General features: G+C 42.2%; 1 protein-coding gene across 1 annotated transcript; it reads left to right on the forward strand.

The window, feature by feature from the left end:
- Positions 1 to 697: 697 nt before the first annotated feature.
- IQCF6 (IQ motif containing F6) lies at positions 698 to 1,457 on the forward strand. Its single transcript, XM_040628148.1, has 2 exons — positions 698 to 712; positions 924 to 1,457. The coding sequence occupies exons 1-2, from the start codon at positions 698 to 700 to the stop codon at positions 1,290 to 1,292; spliced, it is 384 nt and encodes a 127-aa protein (XP_040484082.1). The 3' UTR covers positions 1,293 to 1,457.
- The last annotated feature ends 14,002 nt before the right edge of the window (positions 1,458 to 15,459 follow it).

Raw genomic sequence — 15,459 nt, forward strand, 5'->3', positions numbered from 1 at the left:
TTCCCAGGGGTGACTGTGAACCACGTAAATCTGTCTCATTTAACCCAAACTAAGTACGCACATCCTAACTCTCCTTCTCCTTAGTCATGTCGCAGAGGAGGCTGCCGCCCGGTCCACACCACCCAATAGAAGGGCCACAGAGGGCGTCAGAGAGGCGGAGACAAAGGTCCTCTCCAATTGCAGCTAAAGAATCTTGCTTTCACAAATTTTACATGAAATCATACTCGCCTGTGAACACAGTGCTTGGGGGCCCTCCCACGGGCTCTGCCACTTAAGCTTCTGGAAATCCCAACTGGCTATGGATGGGTGTTTCTACAGTACCCTTACTTGAAGGAGAGTTGCATGCCTCTCTCTTTGCTGCCACCAGCAGGAGCACAAAGAAGTGACTGGAAGGTGTAGAAAGAGCAGGACTTAAGACGCCAGTGGGCTCTGAGAAATACTGCAAGCAAGAGATAACGGCAGGCCCCCAAAATGACGGAAACCAACAAATGAGGGGACTGGTCAACCCGCAAGGAGACGTGAGCAAGAGGAGAGGGGACAGAGATGTGGCAAAAATGTGTATGGAGAGGAGTTGATGAGGGGGAGGCTTGTGTGCAGGTGGGCGGAGTCTAATGAGGGGGGTGACTAACAGTTGAGGGCGGGGCTAAAGACTAAGGTGTCCTAACTGATGGATGAGTGGACTGTGAAGATCGGGGCCATGGACACGCAACATGTGAGTAAGGCCCGCACGGCAGGCGTCTGCCTGGTGGATGATGAGCAGCGACTACAGAGGAGTGGGAGACTGGAAATAAGATGGATGGGCCTGGAAACGAGGGGGCAGGGCCGCTTGTGCCGGGCCCCCTTTCTTCCCAGCGCCACAGACGGTGACAGCCATGGGCGGGTACCCGACTGAGCATCTCCGTGTTCTTCCCTCCCCTGATCAGTCAGAGAAGGCAGCCATAAAGATTCAGTCATGGTGGCGTGGCAACGTGGTCCGCCGGACTCTACTGCACGCGGCACTCAGGGCCTGGGTCATCCAGTGCTGGTGGAGGTCGATGCAGGCCAAGATGCTGGAGCAGAGACGGCGCCTGGCCCTGAGACTCTACACTTGCCAGGAGTGGGCAGTGGTGAAGGTGCAGGCCCAGGTTCGAATGTGGCAGGCCCGCAAACGGTTTCTCCAGGCTCGCCAGGCAGCCTGCATCATCCAGTCTCACTGGCGCTGGCATACCAGCCAAACCCGGGGCCTGATCCGGGGCCGCTATGAGGTCAAAGCCAGCCGGCTGGAGCTTGACATCGAAATCCTCTTGACCTAGGGCGCTAGCAGAGCCAAGGAGACTGGATCTCTCTTCCAATAAAGACACTTACTGACCACAGTCTTGCCCTTTGGAAATTAGACCCATACAAGAGGGATCAGCCCCTCAGCAATGGTCTAGAGCCCATCCTGGGACACACCACCCTAGGCCCTTGCACCCATGGCAAACGTGAGCCGTCTTGCACCCAAATGAGACCCCAGGGCCCAGCATAGGCTCTGACACCTCAGCCTGATCCCAGCTCCACAAGCAGGGCTATGCCCTGGTCTTAATTTTTCTGCCGCTCCTCCCCAGGCTTCTCCATTCAGGGTAGGACACCAGAGAGTTAGGCCGCAGCCAGAGCCAGCTGGGAAGGCCAGGATTCCAAAGCCCTGTGCTGGGCAGGGCCCTCAGGGCCAGTGCAGCGCTCGGCAGGGGGCCAGGAGGACAGGGCACCCAGCTGAGCAGCAGCGGGCCAGGCGCTGTGCCTTGCTGGGGCATGGTCCGCCAGAGCCGGCCCTGGGGAAGGCCGGGGCAGGAGCTGAGCAGCAGCAGCTGTGCCTGCAGCTTCGGCCCCAGGGGCTGAGACAAGGCTTCCCTCCCCTCTGCTGGCCACTCCCGGGGAGAACCAGGCACCGAGGGGGAGGGGAGAGAAAGCCCAGGGAGGTGGAGCGGAGGAATCAAGGGAGGGTGTCTAGGAGTGGGTGGGGGAAGGGCCGTCCCTGTGCCACTGGAAGTCACTGGTTTGGGGATGGACCTCTAAATCTTACCGCATCTTCAGAAGCAGCTGTTCTGGCATTCCCCCCAAGACCCCTGCCTTGGTCGCAACCCTCCCACAGACTGCCACGGCCTCTGCGAGGCCGGCCTCTGGGGGGTGCCGATGGGCCTCCGCGGGCTGAGTCTTCTGCTAACACTCGGCGCTCTGGGTACCAGTCTCGCAGCCTCTGCTTTGATGCTCGAGGTCCCTTAGATGTTTGTTTCTGAACCTGCCTCCCAGAACCTGAGGCTCATGACCCTCCCTAGGGGGCTGCAATGGGTGGCCTTGCCTGAGGGGCGGGAGGGCCAGGAGGGGAGGGTACAGAAGACAGAGGGCCTTGCAGCTGGGTAAGACTTTCCCTCCCTTCAGGGGTGCGCTCGCTTATGCATGTGTCTGGGGCTCAGGGGAGGGTGTCCCCAGAAGAGCTGTGGCAGGTGTGGGGGTTCAGGGATCAGTCTGACACCCAAGGCCTTCAGTAGCTGCAGGTGGCGATGATGCACCAGGTACTTTGCTCTTCCAAAGGAGCCCCTTCAGGAGCTTTGGACCCGGCTCTCACCTGCTCGCCCTGCTGGAATGAGTGGTAGGAGACTAGTTAGGTGTGCATGCTGAACAGGGTGGAATTCTGCATGAAGATGCCTGCAGGCGCCACCCCTGCAGTGAGAGGTAGTGAAAACCCAGGCTGGCAAGGCTTTCAGTCTCTGACTGTCAACCTACAGTGGACACAAAACATACTAACGCCCGGGCCCACCCAGAGATTCTGCTTTAAGTGGTGTGGGGAGAGGCCTGGGCACTGGAATTCAATGTGCAGCCACGATTTGGAAACCGATTTGGAAACCGCTGAGTTAAGCCCTTCCCAGCGCCAGGCAGAGGAGGTGAATGAGACATAGGGCAGGAGTCCACAGAGAGGATCCCCTTTAGCTGCCAGGTCTGTGGCCAGAGTTGGCCTGGATGGGTGGAGCCGCCTGTGCGTCCCCAGCAGAGCGGAGGCTGCAGCTGGGGCTTCCAGAGGCAGACACCCTCACGGAGCATCACAGACCCTCCCTTCTCTTCCCCACTGTCATTGAGACTGGAGCTGCAGAAGGAACTCTCCCTGAGAATGCACTGAAACACTAGAAGTGGGGATGGGGGGTAATGCTTGTAGCCCTGGGGCAGGAGGGGGCCTGAGGGCGCTCTGAAGGACTCTCCATTCTTGCTCCACCCCCAGGCGACATTGTGGTTCCAAGAGATATGTGCCCTAGGCCTGATCAACAAAGAAATATTTTGACCCTCGGACTGGTCCAGCATACTGGGCCCCTAAGAAGATAGCTCAGCAAGTGAGGGCCCATCCCCTACTGGTCCCTTCCAGCCCTGAAAAAGGATTCCCAGGTGGCATTTCATCTCCTTGCTCCCAGGATGCCCACCACATGCTCTCAAGCCCCTCACCCGATACATCTCCAACCTCAGTTCTGATACCACCGTTCAGGGTCTCCATCCTGTCTTGTCTTCTGCTTCTCTCTGTCCCACATGGCAAACCCAAAAGGAGATGGCACTGTGTAATTTCAAGATTTACAGTAAAGCTACAGTAATCAAGACAGTGTGGTATTGTTGAAAGAACAGAGAGATCAGTGGAACAGAAGCGAGAGCCCAGAAATCAGCCTACACAAATACGGGAAACTGAACTTTGAAAAAGGAGCAAAGGCAATCCAATGGGGAAAGGTTTTACAACGAATGATGTTGAAAAAACTGGACATCCACATGAAAAAAAAGTGAAGCTAGACACGGACCTTACACCCTTCACAAAAAGCAACTCAAAATGGATCACAGAAGCATAATACTCCTAGAGCCATGAAAGAAATAACCCACAAGCTGAACTTCATTAAAATAAAAACTTCTGTTCTGCAAAGACACTGCCGAAAGAAAGAGAAGACAAGCCACAAAATGGAAGAAAATATTCGCAAAAGACACATCTGATAAGGGTTTGTTATCTAAAAAATACAAAGGACCCTGAACACTCAACAATAACAAAATGAACAACTCATTAAAAATTAAGAAAAGACCTGAGCAGATACTTCACCTGAAAAGATGTACGGATGGCAAACTGGCCTATGAAAAAATGTGCGACACCACATGTCATTACAGCATTGAAAATTAAAAATGACATTACTAAGAAGTCTAAAGTCAAAACACTGACAGTACCAAATGCTGGCTAAGATGTAGAGCAACAGGAACTCTCATTCAGTGCCAGTGGGAATGTAAATGGCACAGCCACTCCGGAAGACAGTGTGGCACTTTTTTTTTTTTTGGTATGATTTTTTATTATATTATGTTAGTCACCATACAGTACATCCCCAGTGACAGTGTGGCACTTTAATAGAAAACTGAAGTAGGCTCCCGGTAGGATCCAGCAGTTGAGCTGCTTTGGATTTACTCAAGTGAGTTGAAAACGTATGTCTACACAAAAATCTGCATATGAATGCTTACAGCAGTTGTATTCATAATTGTCAAAAGTTGAAAGCAACCAAGAAGTCCTTCCGATGGGTAAACTGATAAACTCACTGTGGTACATTCACACCACAATGGAATATTTAGTGCGAAAAAGAAATGAGCTCTCAAGCCATGAAAAAGACATGGAGGAAACTTAAAGGCATATTGTGAAGTAGAAGCGTCTGGAAAGGCTACATATTACATGATTCCAACTCTATGACATTCTGGAAAAGGCCAACTATAGAGGGAGTAACTGGCTGGCAGGTGTTTGGCGGAGGGACTGAGGGATGAATAAGTGAAGCTCAGGAGAGTTTTACGGTATTAGAGCCATTCTGTACGATATTATAAATGCAGATACATGAAATTATATATTTGACAAAAACCATAGAGCTACATACACAAAGTAAACTTTCATGTAAATTATGCACTTTAGTTAATAATAAGGTATCAATATCAGTTTGTCAATTATAATAAATGTATCACATTAATGCAAGATGTTAATAATAAGTTAAACTGTGTGCAGCAGGATGGGGAGCAGGGAGCCCATGGGAACTCTATTTTCAGCTCAATTTTTCCATATGCCTCAAACAGCTCTAAAAGGAAAGTCTGTTAATAAAAAATAAAAGGCATAATGATTAGAACAAAAGTACTAAGGCTATCTGCATTTTTAAACAGCCTGATTATGTACATAGAAAGTCATAAAGAATCTACCCCCAAACTACTGGAATACATGAGTTTAGAACAGTCACGGGATACAAAAATCAATTGTCCAAAGAAGATATGCAAATGGCCAACAAGCACGTGAGAAGATGTGCAACATCACTAGTCATTAGGGAAATGCAAATCAAACCCACAATGAGATACCACTTCATACCCAGTAGGACGACTTTTATTAAAAAACAAACAAAAAACCAAAACAACAAGTGTTGGCAAGGATGTGGAGAAATTGGAACATTTGTGCATTGCTGGGGGGAATGCAAAATGGTACAGTGGTTGTAGAAAATGATATGGCAATTCTCAAAATATTACAAATAGAATTGCCATATGACCCAACAAGTTCAATTCTGGGTATATACCCAAAAGAAATGAAAGGAGAAATTCAACAGATACTTACACACGCATGGTCATAGCAACATATTCGCAATAGCCAAAAGGTGGAGGCAACCCAAACGTCCATTGATGGATGAATGAATTAACAAAATGCAGCACATATGGAATGTTATTCCGCCTTCAGAAAGAAGGAATTTTGACATAATTTACAATATGAATGAGCCCTGAGGACATAATGCTAAATGAAATAAGCCAGTCATGAAAGAACAAACACTGCATGATTCCTCTTATATGAAACTCCTAGAGTAGTCAAAGTCATAGAGACAGAAAGTAGAACGGTGTTTGCCAGGGGCAGGGGTAGGAGGGAATGGGAAGTTAGTGTTCAATGGGTACAGAGTCAGGTGGAGAAGATGGAAGAGATTCGGAGATGGATGGTGGCGACTGTTACTTTTATTTTTTATAATAATTTTTTATTATATTATGTTAGTCACCATACAGTACATCCCTAGTTTTTGATGTAAAGTTCCATGATTCATTACTTGCGTATAACACTGTTACTTAACAATGTGAATGTACTTAACCCCATAGAAATGTACTCTTAAAAATAGTTAAGATGGCAAATTTCATGTCACGTATATTTTACCACAGTAAAAAAGTAAGTTGTATCTAACAACAAACTGCAAACTGAAATTAAACTTAAGTAAGTGTTTCCAATAGCGTCACAAAAATCAAATGCGGGGGCGCCTGGGTGGTTCAGTCCGTTAAGCATCTGACTTTGGCTCAGATCATGATCTCAGAGTCCTGGGATCAGGCCAGCGTCAGGCTCTGTGTCTGGCAGGGAGTCTGCTTGTCTGTCTTCCTCTCCCTCTGCCCTTTCCCCCACTCATGCTCTCTCTCTCTAATAAATAAATAAAATCTTTAAAGAAACCAAATGCCTAAGAAACAACATAAATAGAAGACTCCTACACTGAAAACTATACAACATTGCTGAGAGAAATTAAAGACTGAAATAAATGAAAAGATATGCCATATTCATGAATAACAATCCTGTTAAAATTATTTTCCACAAATTGATCTATATATTCAATGAAATCCCAACAAAATTCCAGAAGACTGTTTTTGTAAAACTCAAAAGGCTGATTCTAAAACCTATGTTGAAATGCAAAGGACCTAGGGGCGCCTGGGTGGCACAGTGGTTAAGCATCTGCCTTCGGCTCAGGGCGTGATCCTGGCGTTATGGGATAGAGCCCCACATCAGGCTCCTCCACTATCAGCCTGCTTCTTCCTCTCCCACTCCCCCTGCTTGTGTTCCCTCTCTCAATGGCTGTCTCTGTCTCTGTCGAATAAATAAATATAATCTTAAAAAGAAAAAAAAAAAAAGAAATGCAAAGGACCTAGAACAGCCAAGACAATCTTGAAAAAAATAAAATAAAATTGAAGGGCTTACCTGACCTGACCTCAAAACTTACTATAAGCTACAGTAATTAAGACAGTGTGGTGTTTATTAAGGTAAAAAATACATCAATGAGACAAAATAGAATCCAGAAATAGTCCCACCCATTTATGGTCAACTAATTTTTAAAAGGGTGCCAATATAATTCAGTGAGGAAAGTAGAGTCTTTTGAACAAACAATGCTGGAATAACTGAATATTCACAAGGATTAAAGCTAACATTCACCCCTATCTCACATCACATGCAAAAATTAATTCAACAAAGATCTAAGTCCCAAATGTAAGAGCTACAACTAAAGTTTCTAGAAAAAAAGCAGGAGTGGAGCGATATCAGTGAAAATGACAAAGCAGGTAGCTCCAAGGGCCCACTTCTCCATAGAAACATCAAAAAAATCAAACAAAAACTATCACAATCAACTTTGTCCACACTCTGGAAAACAGTCAAAAGTTTACAGTAACCAAATGACTGTCAATTAAAGAAGGCAATGTTTTTAAAAGTAGGCTTCATGCCCAGCATTGAGCCCCAACACGGGGCTTGAACTCATGACCCTGAAATTAAGGGTCAGACACTTAACCAATTGAGCCACCCAGGCACTCCAAAGAAAAATACAATTTAAAAACAGTAGGGAGATTTCATGGAGTTTTTACTTGCCATTGTCCCCCCCACCCCACCCCGTCTACAGAATGAGGGTTATCTTGAAGATGGCAGCCCATGTCCTCAGGAAGGGAGCTGGTTACTGGTTCCAGAGCAAAGCAGACCATACTCCCATGGAATTGTGTTTGCTGGTCTAATCTGTCCAGGTGTTACCTGAAGGACTAATGCAAGGCACTTCCTTTTGGTTTGCCTATGTCAGAGCTCATTTGGGGCGGAAGAGCAGTAAGCATTCCTGGAACAATGTAAGGCAGGTGAACCACCTCAGCGGCTTGGGGAAAGAGATTATAGTTGAGGCAGACACAAGAGTGCTAAAGGCCCCACAGGAAAATCTGGGGACAGTTTCTTTCAGAAATTACGGCATTCAAAGTGCCTGGATATACTGGGAGATTTAAAAAGCTGTGTTCATGACCAGGGCAAGACTTATGCCCAGAAAACACTTGCAAACCTGAAGCTTTCAGCTCTCTCTGATCTCTAAGCTAAAATCAAACAGGAAGTGAACACTAAGGCAGAGTTCTACATGGCCCGGCTAAGTGTTGAAGGAGTGTCCCAGTGCAGAAACACTTTGCAAAACCCAGGAGAGTCCTTTTTCCTTTGTTTCTTCTCTCTCCTGGCATTCAAGAAATTTTCCAACAAATCGCTAGCTGAACACAGCTATAGGAAGACAGACTTCAGAGACCACATATTAAGAAGAACACAGACTTAAAATAATAATTTAGAAAAGTCACTAAACAAAAACTATAGCCCACAGCAAGCCATAAAAAGATAACTTGGGGAGAGAGAAGATTCTGACTTTCAGAGTTACCACATTATAATCAAAATGTTCAGTTTTCAACAAAAAGTTGCAAAACATGCAAAGAAGCAGGAAGTATGACCCATTTACAGAAGAAATGAACATAAATTGTCCCTGAGGAAGCACAGACATTGAACCAACCAAAGACTCTAAATTAACTGTCTTAAATATTCTCAAAGAGTTATTGACACCATCGACAAAGAGCTAATGGAAACTGGGACAATAACGTATGAACCAAATAGAGATATCGACAGAGAAAAAGAAATTATAAAAAGGAACCAACCAGAAATTTTGGAGTTCAAATGTACAATAACCAAAATGAAAACTACAAGTGGGTTTCAACAGCAGATTTCAGCAGGCAGAAGAAAGAATCAGTGAACTTGAAGAAAGGCCAATTGAAATTATCCAGTCTGAGAACAAATAAAAAGAGAACAGAGAAAAATGAATAGAGCTTAAGAGAATGAGACGCTATGAAAAGTACTAAAATATGCATAACAGGATCCCACATTAAGAGGAGAGAGAAAAGGGGGCAGACAAAATATTTGGAGACGCAGTGGTTAAAAACTTCCCATATTTAATAAAATAAAATAATCTAAATCTCCTAGAAGTTCAATAAACTCCAAGAAGGATAAACATAATGAAACCCACACTGAGACACTTTATATTTAAATCGTCTAAGGCCAATGACAAAAAGAGAATCTTGAAATTAGCAAAAGAAAAATTCATCATGCATAAAAGACCCTTAGGAGAATGAACAGATTTCTCATCAGAAACCAGGGAGACCAGAAGGGAGTGGGATGATAGTTTTAAAGGGCCGAAAGAAAAATCTGTCAACCAAAAATTCCATATTCAGCAAAACTGTCTTTCAAAAATGAAAGAGAAATGAAGAGATTCCCAGAAAGCTGCAAGTGTGCACCACAAAGACTTCCCTATAAGAAATTCTAAAGGGTGTACTTCAGAATGAAATAAAAGGACACTAGATGGAATTTTTAAAGCCTTATCAAGATATAAAGAACTCCAGTAAACTATACACATAAAAATAAAAGCTAGTATTATTGTGCGGGCCTTTTTCTTTTCATTTGTAGCTCTTCTTTTTATTTCCTATATTATTTAAAAGACAAATGTATGAAAAAATAATAAATCTATGCAAATGAACACAATGCATAAAAATAGAATTTGTGGCAATAACAACTTTGGAGGAATGGAGCTTTCTGGAAAAATTTTTGTATGCTACTGAAGCTAAGTTGGTATCAATTCAAAGTATATTGTTATAAGTTTAGGATGTTAATAGTAATCCCCTCGTAACCACTAAGAAAATATCTTTTTTAAAATACACAAAAACATTGGGCCACCTGGGGGGCTCAGTTGGTGAAGCGTCTGCCTTTGGCTCAGGTCATGATCCCGGGGTCCTGAAATTGAGCCCCATGTTGGGCTCCCTCCTCAGCAGGGAGCCTGCTTCTCCCTCTCCTGCTCCCCCTGCTTGTGCTCTCTCTTTCTCTCTGTAATATAAATAAATAAAGTCTTTAAAAAAAATAGTAAAAAAGAGAGCTGCAATGGCCTCACTATTACTATTATAAAATGTCTATATTAAAAAATATCTCAAATTAAATAACCTAACTTTACATCTTTTAGGACTAGAAACAGAAGAACAAACCAAACCCAATGATAGCAGAAGGAAGAAAACAATAATGATTAGAGTGGTGATAAATGAAATAGAGAATACGAAAATGATAGAATCAATAAAACAAAACATTGGTTCTTTGAGAAGATCACAATTGACAAACCTTAGCTAGACTCACCAAAAGAAAAAGAGAGAGATAAATGACTAAAATCAAAAAAAGAAAATGAGCCCATTTACTACTGACTCTAAAGATAAAAGAATTATACGCTAGTGGTGGGCTTGCTGCCGCAGACCCAAAGCAGTCCAGCCCACCCGTGGACCTGGCAGAACGGCTACTCACACCCCTGCTAGTGGACCCACCACATAGTAATACAATAAAGTAGTAGGAGAGGTTAATACTCCACTCTCAGTATTGGACAAATCATCCAGACAGAAAATCAATAAGGAAACAGTAGAACTGAACAACGCTATAGACCAAATGGATCTAATAGGTGTATCCCCCCAATGGCAGCAGCATTTCATTCTCCTCAAGTGCACACAGAATATTCTCCACGATAGATTGTATGCTAGGTCACAAACAAATCTTGATGAACGGAAGAAGAGTGAACTCCTTCCAAGTCTCTTTTCCAATCACAATGCAATGAAAACAGAAATCAATAATAGAAAGAAAAGGGGGAAATTCACTAATACATAGAAATTAAACAACACACTCTTAACCATTGGGCCAAAGAAGAAATAAAAGAGGAAATAAGAAAATATACTGAGAGACAAACAAAAGTGAAAACACTACATGCCACATACTTTACGAGATGTGGCAAAAGCAGTTATATGAAGGAAATTCATAGCAATAAATGTCTACCTAAAATAGAAGATCTCAAACAACCTAACTTTATGCCCCAAGGAACTAGAAAAAGAACAAACTACACCCAAAATTAGTAGAAGGAAGAAAATAGATTAAAGCAGAAATAAATGAAACAGAGAACAGAAAAACAATTTAAAAATTGATGAAATGAAGGGTTTTTTTTTTAAAAAGATAAACAAAAATCAATAAACCCTTAGCTGGACTAATTAAGAAAAAGAGAGAAGATTCAAATAAATAAAATTATGAGTAAAAGAGGAGACTTTACAATGGATGCTATAGAAATAAAAATCATAAGGGTCTATTAAGAACAATCATATGCCAACAAATTGGACAATGCAGAAGAAATGAAAAATTCCCTAGAAACACACAGTCTATCAGGACTGAATCGCAGACAGAAAGCCTGGATAGACCAATAACAAACAGGGAGGTAAAGCGGCAATCAAAACACTCCCACAAATAAAAGTCCAGAACTAGGTAGCTTCGTGGGGGAGGTCTACCAAACACTTAAACAAAAATTAGCAACAATCCTTAGACTCTCACAAATTTGTTTTATGAGGTCGACATTACTGATACAAAGGTCAAAAACACCACAAGAAAAGAGAACTTCAGGCCAATATTCTTGGTGAATATAGATGCAAAACTCTTCAAAACAACAACAAAAACAATACTAGCAAACCAGGGAGCTTGCATGGCTCAGTCAGTTAACTGTCTGACTTTAGCTCCAGTCATGATCTCAGGGTCTTGGGATTGGGCCCCGTACCAGGCTCCACGCTCAGTGGGGAGTCTGCTTTTCCCTCTCCCTCTGCTCCTCCCCCCACTCGTGCTCTCTCTCAAATAAATGAAGTCTTAAAAAAAGCAAACCTTTAAAAAAACACTAGCAAACCAAATTTAGTAGCACAGTAAAAGGATCATATGCCATGACCAAGTAGGATTTATTCCTGTATCCCTGAAATGCAAAGGTCCCTACATACACGAATCAGTGTGAGACACCACATTAACAGAACGAAGGATAAAAATCACGTGATCACATTTCAAGATGTAGAAAAACATTAGACAAAATTCAACAGCCTTTCATCATTAAAAAAAACAACAACAACAATAACAACAACTCAACAAATTAGGTATAGAAAGAACTTACCTCAACACAATAAGGGACATTTATGAAAAGCCCACAGTTAACATCATACTCAGTAGTGAAAAGGTGAAAACCTTTCCTCTTAGATCTGGAACGAGGAATGGAACTCTACTCTTCTCTCTTCTATTCAACGTAATACCAGAAGTCCTAGACATATCAATTAGGCAAGGAAAAAAAAAAGACTCTAAATCCAAAAAAGAAAAAGTAAAATTATCTGTTTACAGATGACATGATCTTATATGTTAAAAACCCTAAAGACCACACACACACACACACACACACACACACACACACAGAGGCCTATATACACATATAACCTGTTAGAACTAATAAACACGTTTAGTAAAGTTGCAGAATATAAATAAAATAAAAATCAGTTGCATTTCTAAATAAATCTTTAAAAAAGGGGGGGGTTGCCTGGGTGGCTCAGTCAAGATCTTGCTTTGTGCTTGATTTTGGCTCAGGTCATGATCTCAAGGTTGTGGGACTGAGCCCCGCATCGGGCTCCCTGTTCAGCAGAGAGCCTGCTTCAGATTCTCTCTCTCCCTCTCCCTGTGCCCCTCCCCTGTTCATGCACTCTCTCTCTCTCTCAAGTAAATAAATAAATATATCTTTTTTTTAAAAAATCAGGCCAATATTTTTTACACTAACAATATTATACGCTAACAGTGACCTATCTGAAAAGGAAATTAGGAAAACAATCCCATTTATAATAGCATCAAAAAGAATAAAATACCTGGGAATAAACTTAGCCAGAGGTGAAAGACATGTACACTTAAAATTATAAAACATTCGTGAGAGAAATTAAAGACCTAAATTAATGGAAAAATATCTCATGTTAATGGACTAGAAGAATTAATATTGTCAAAATGTCCATATGACCCAAAGTGATCTACAGATTCAATTTAATCCCTATCAAAATCCTAATGGCATTTTTTTTTTTACAGAAATAGCAAATACAATCCTAAATTCATTTGAAACCACAAAAGACCCCAAATAGCCAAAGCAACTTTGAGCAAGAAGGACAAAGCTGGAGGTATCATACTCCTTGATTATAGGCTATATTACAAAGCCACAGTAATCAAAACAGTATGGTACTGGCATAATAACAGACATGTGAGTCAGAGGAACTGAGTAGGGAGCCCAGAAATAAACCCCCACATATATGATCAACTGGATTTTGACAAGGGTGCCAAGAATACACAATGGGGAAAAGACAGTCTCTTCAATAAGTGGTGATGGGAAAAATGGATATCCACATGCAAAAAAATGGAATCAGGCCTTTATTACACACTATATATAAAAATCAACTCAAAATGGATTAAAGACTAAAATGTAAAGGCTGAAACAACAAAACTTTTAGAAGAAAACACAGGGGGGCGCCTGGGTGGCACAGCGGTTAAGCGTCTGCCTTCGGCTCAGGGCGTGATCCCGGCGTTCTGGGATCGAGCCCCACATCAGGCTCCTCCACTATGAGCCTGCTTCTTCCTCTCCCACTCCCCCTGCTTGTGTTCCCTCTCTCGCTGGCTGTCTCTATCTCTGTCAAATAAATAAAATCTTTAAAAAAAAAAAAAAAAGAAGAAAACACAGGGAACATTTCTTGACACTGGATTTGGCAATGATTTCTTGGATATGACCCCAAAAATACAGGCATCAAAAGAAAAAATCGGTAAGTGGGATTACATCAAACTAAAAAGTTTCTTCACAACAAGGGAAATTCAACAAACTGAAAAAGCAACCTATGGCATGGGAGGAAATACTTGCAAACCATGCATCTGATAAGAGATCAATATCCAAAATATGTAAGGAACTCTTACAACTCAATAACAAAACAAGTAAAGGACTTGCATAGACATTTCACCAAAGAAGGCATACAAATGGCCAAGAGGCAGATGAAAACGCGCTCAACATCACTCACCATCAGGGAAATGCAAATCAAAACCACAACGACATATCACCTCATACCTGTCAGAATGGCTAAAATCAAAAAGACAAGAAGTAACAAATGCTGGTGAGGAAGTGGAGAAAAAGGGACCCTCATACACTGTTGGTGGGAATGCACATTTTTACAGCCACTGTGGAAAACAGTATGGAGGTTCCTAAATATATTAAAAATAGAATTACCATATGATCCAGTAATTCCACTATTGGGTATTTATCCAAAGACTAGGAAAACACTAAATTCAAAAAGATACATGCACTCGTATGTTTGTTGCAGCATTATTGACAATAGCCTGGATATGGAAGCAACCCAAGTATTTATCAGTGGATGAATGGATAAAGAAGATGCGGTATATATGCACAAAGGAATATTGCTCAGCCACAAAAAAAGAATGAGATTTTGCCATTTGCAACATCATGATTGGACCTAAGGGGTATTATGCTAAGTGAAACAAGTCAGTCCGAGAAAGACAAGTACTGTATGACTTCACTCATATGTGGAATTTAAGAAACAAATCAAAAAACAAAGAAAAGAAGAGACAAACCAACTAAAAACCTGACTCTCAAATACAGAGAACAAACTGGTGGTTGCAGGAGGGGAGATCGGGGGGTGGTGGGTGAATTAGGTAAAGGGGATTAAGAGAACACTTACCAGGATGAGCACTGAGTAATGCACAGAATTGCTGAATCACTGCGGGGGGGGGGGGTGAGAAAAAACAGAATTGTTGAATCATTATACTGTACACCGGAAAGTAATATAACACTGTATGTTAACTATACTTCAGTTAAGAAGAAGAAACAAAATGTGATATAAATCCTATCACACACTCACACTGGAATGTTATTAGCCATAAAAAGGAAGGAAATGACAGGATTTCCAACAACATGAATAAACCTGGAGGGTGTTATGCTAAGTGAAATGAGCCAGATCCAGTAAGATAAACACTGCATGATCCCACTTTAATGAGAAATCTAAAATAGTCAAACTGAAAGAGAGTAGAACAATGGTTACCAGGGCTGGGAGGAGAGGGAAACGAAGAGGTGTCAGCCAAAGGGTTCAGAGTTTCAGTTATGCAAGTTGAGTAAGTTCTGGAGATTGACCATACAACATAGAACCTGTAATTAGTAATACTGTATTACATACTTAAAAATTAGCTAAGAAGATAGACTTTTTTTGTCCAGTGCTTTTACCACAAAAGGAAAAAAAATGTAATTTAATAAATAAATAAAGAGAATGGAAGAAATCTTTTGGAGCTGATGGGTAAGTTTATGGCCTTGATATTGGTGACAGTCTCATGGGTGTATACTTATCTCCAAACTAATCATATTGTATGCATTAAATATTCAGCTTTCTGTATGTCAATCATGCCTCAATAAAGTGGCTTTAAAAAGACTTACAGGAGAATACTATGAACTATACTCCAACAAATTGGGTAACATAGATGAAATGGACCAATTCATAGAA

Source organism: Ursus maritimus, unplaced genomic scaffold (assembly GCF_017311325.1).
Source record: "Ursus maritimus isolate PB19 unplaced genomic scaffold, ASM1731132v1 scaffold_14, whole genome shotgun sequence".
Lineage (NCBI taxonomy): Eukaryota > Metazoa > Chordata > Mammalia > Carnivora > Ursidae > Ursus > Ursus maritimus.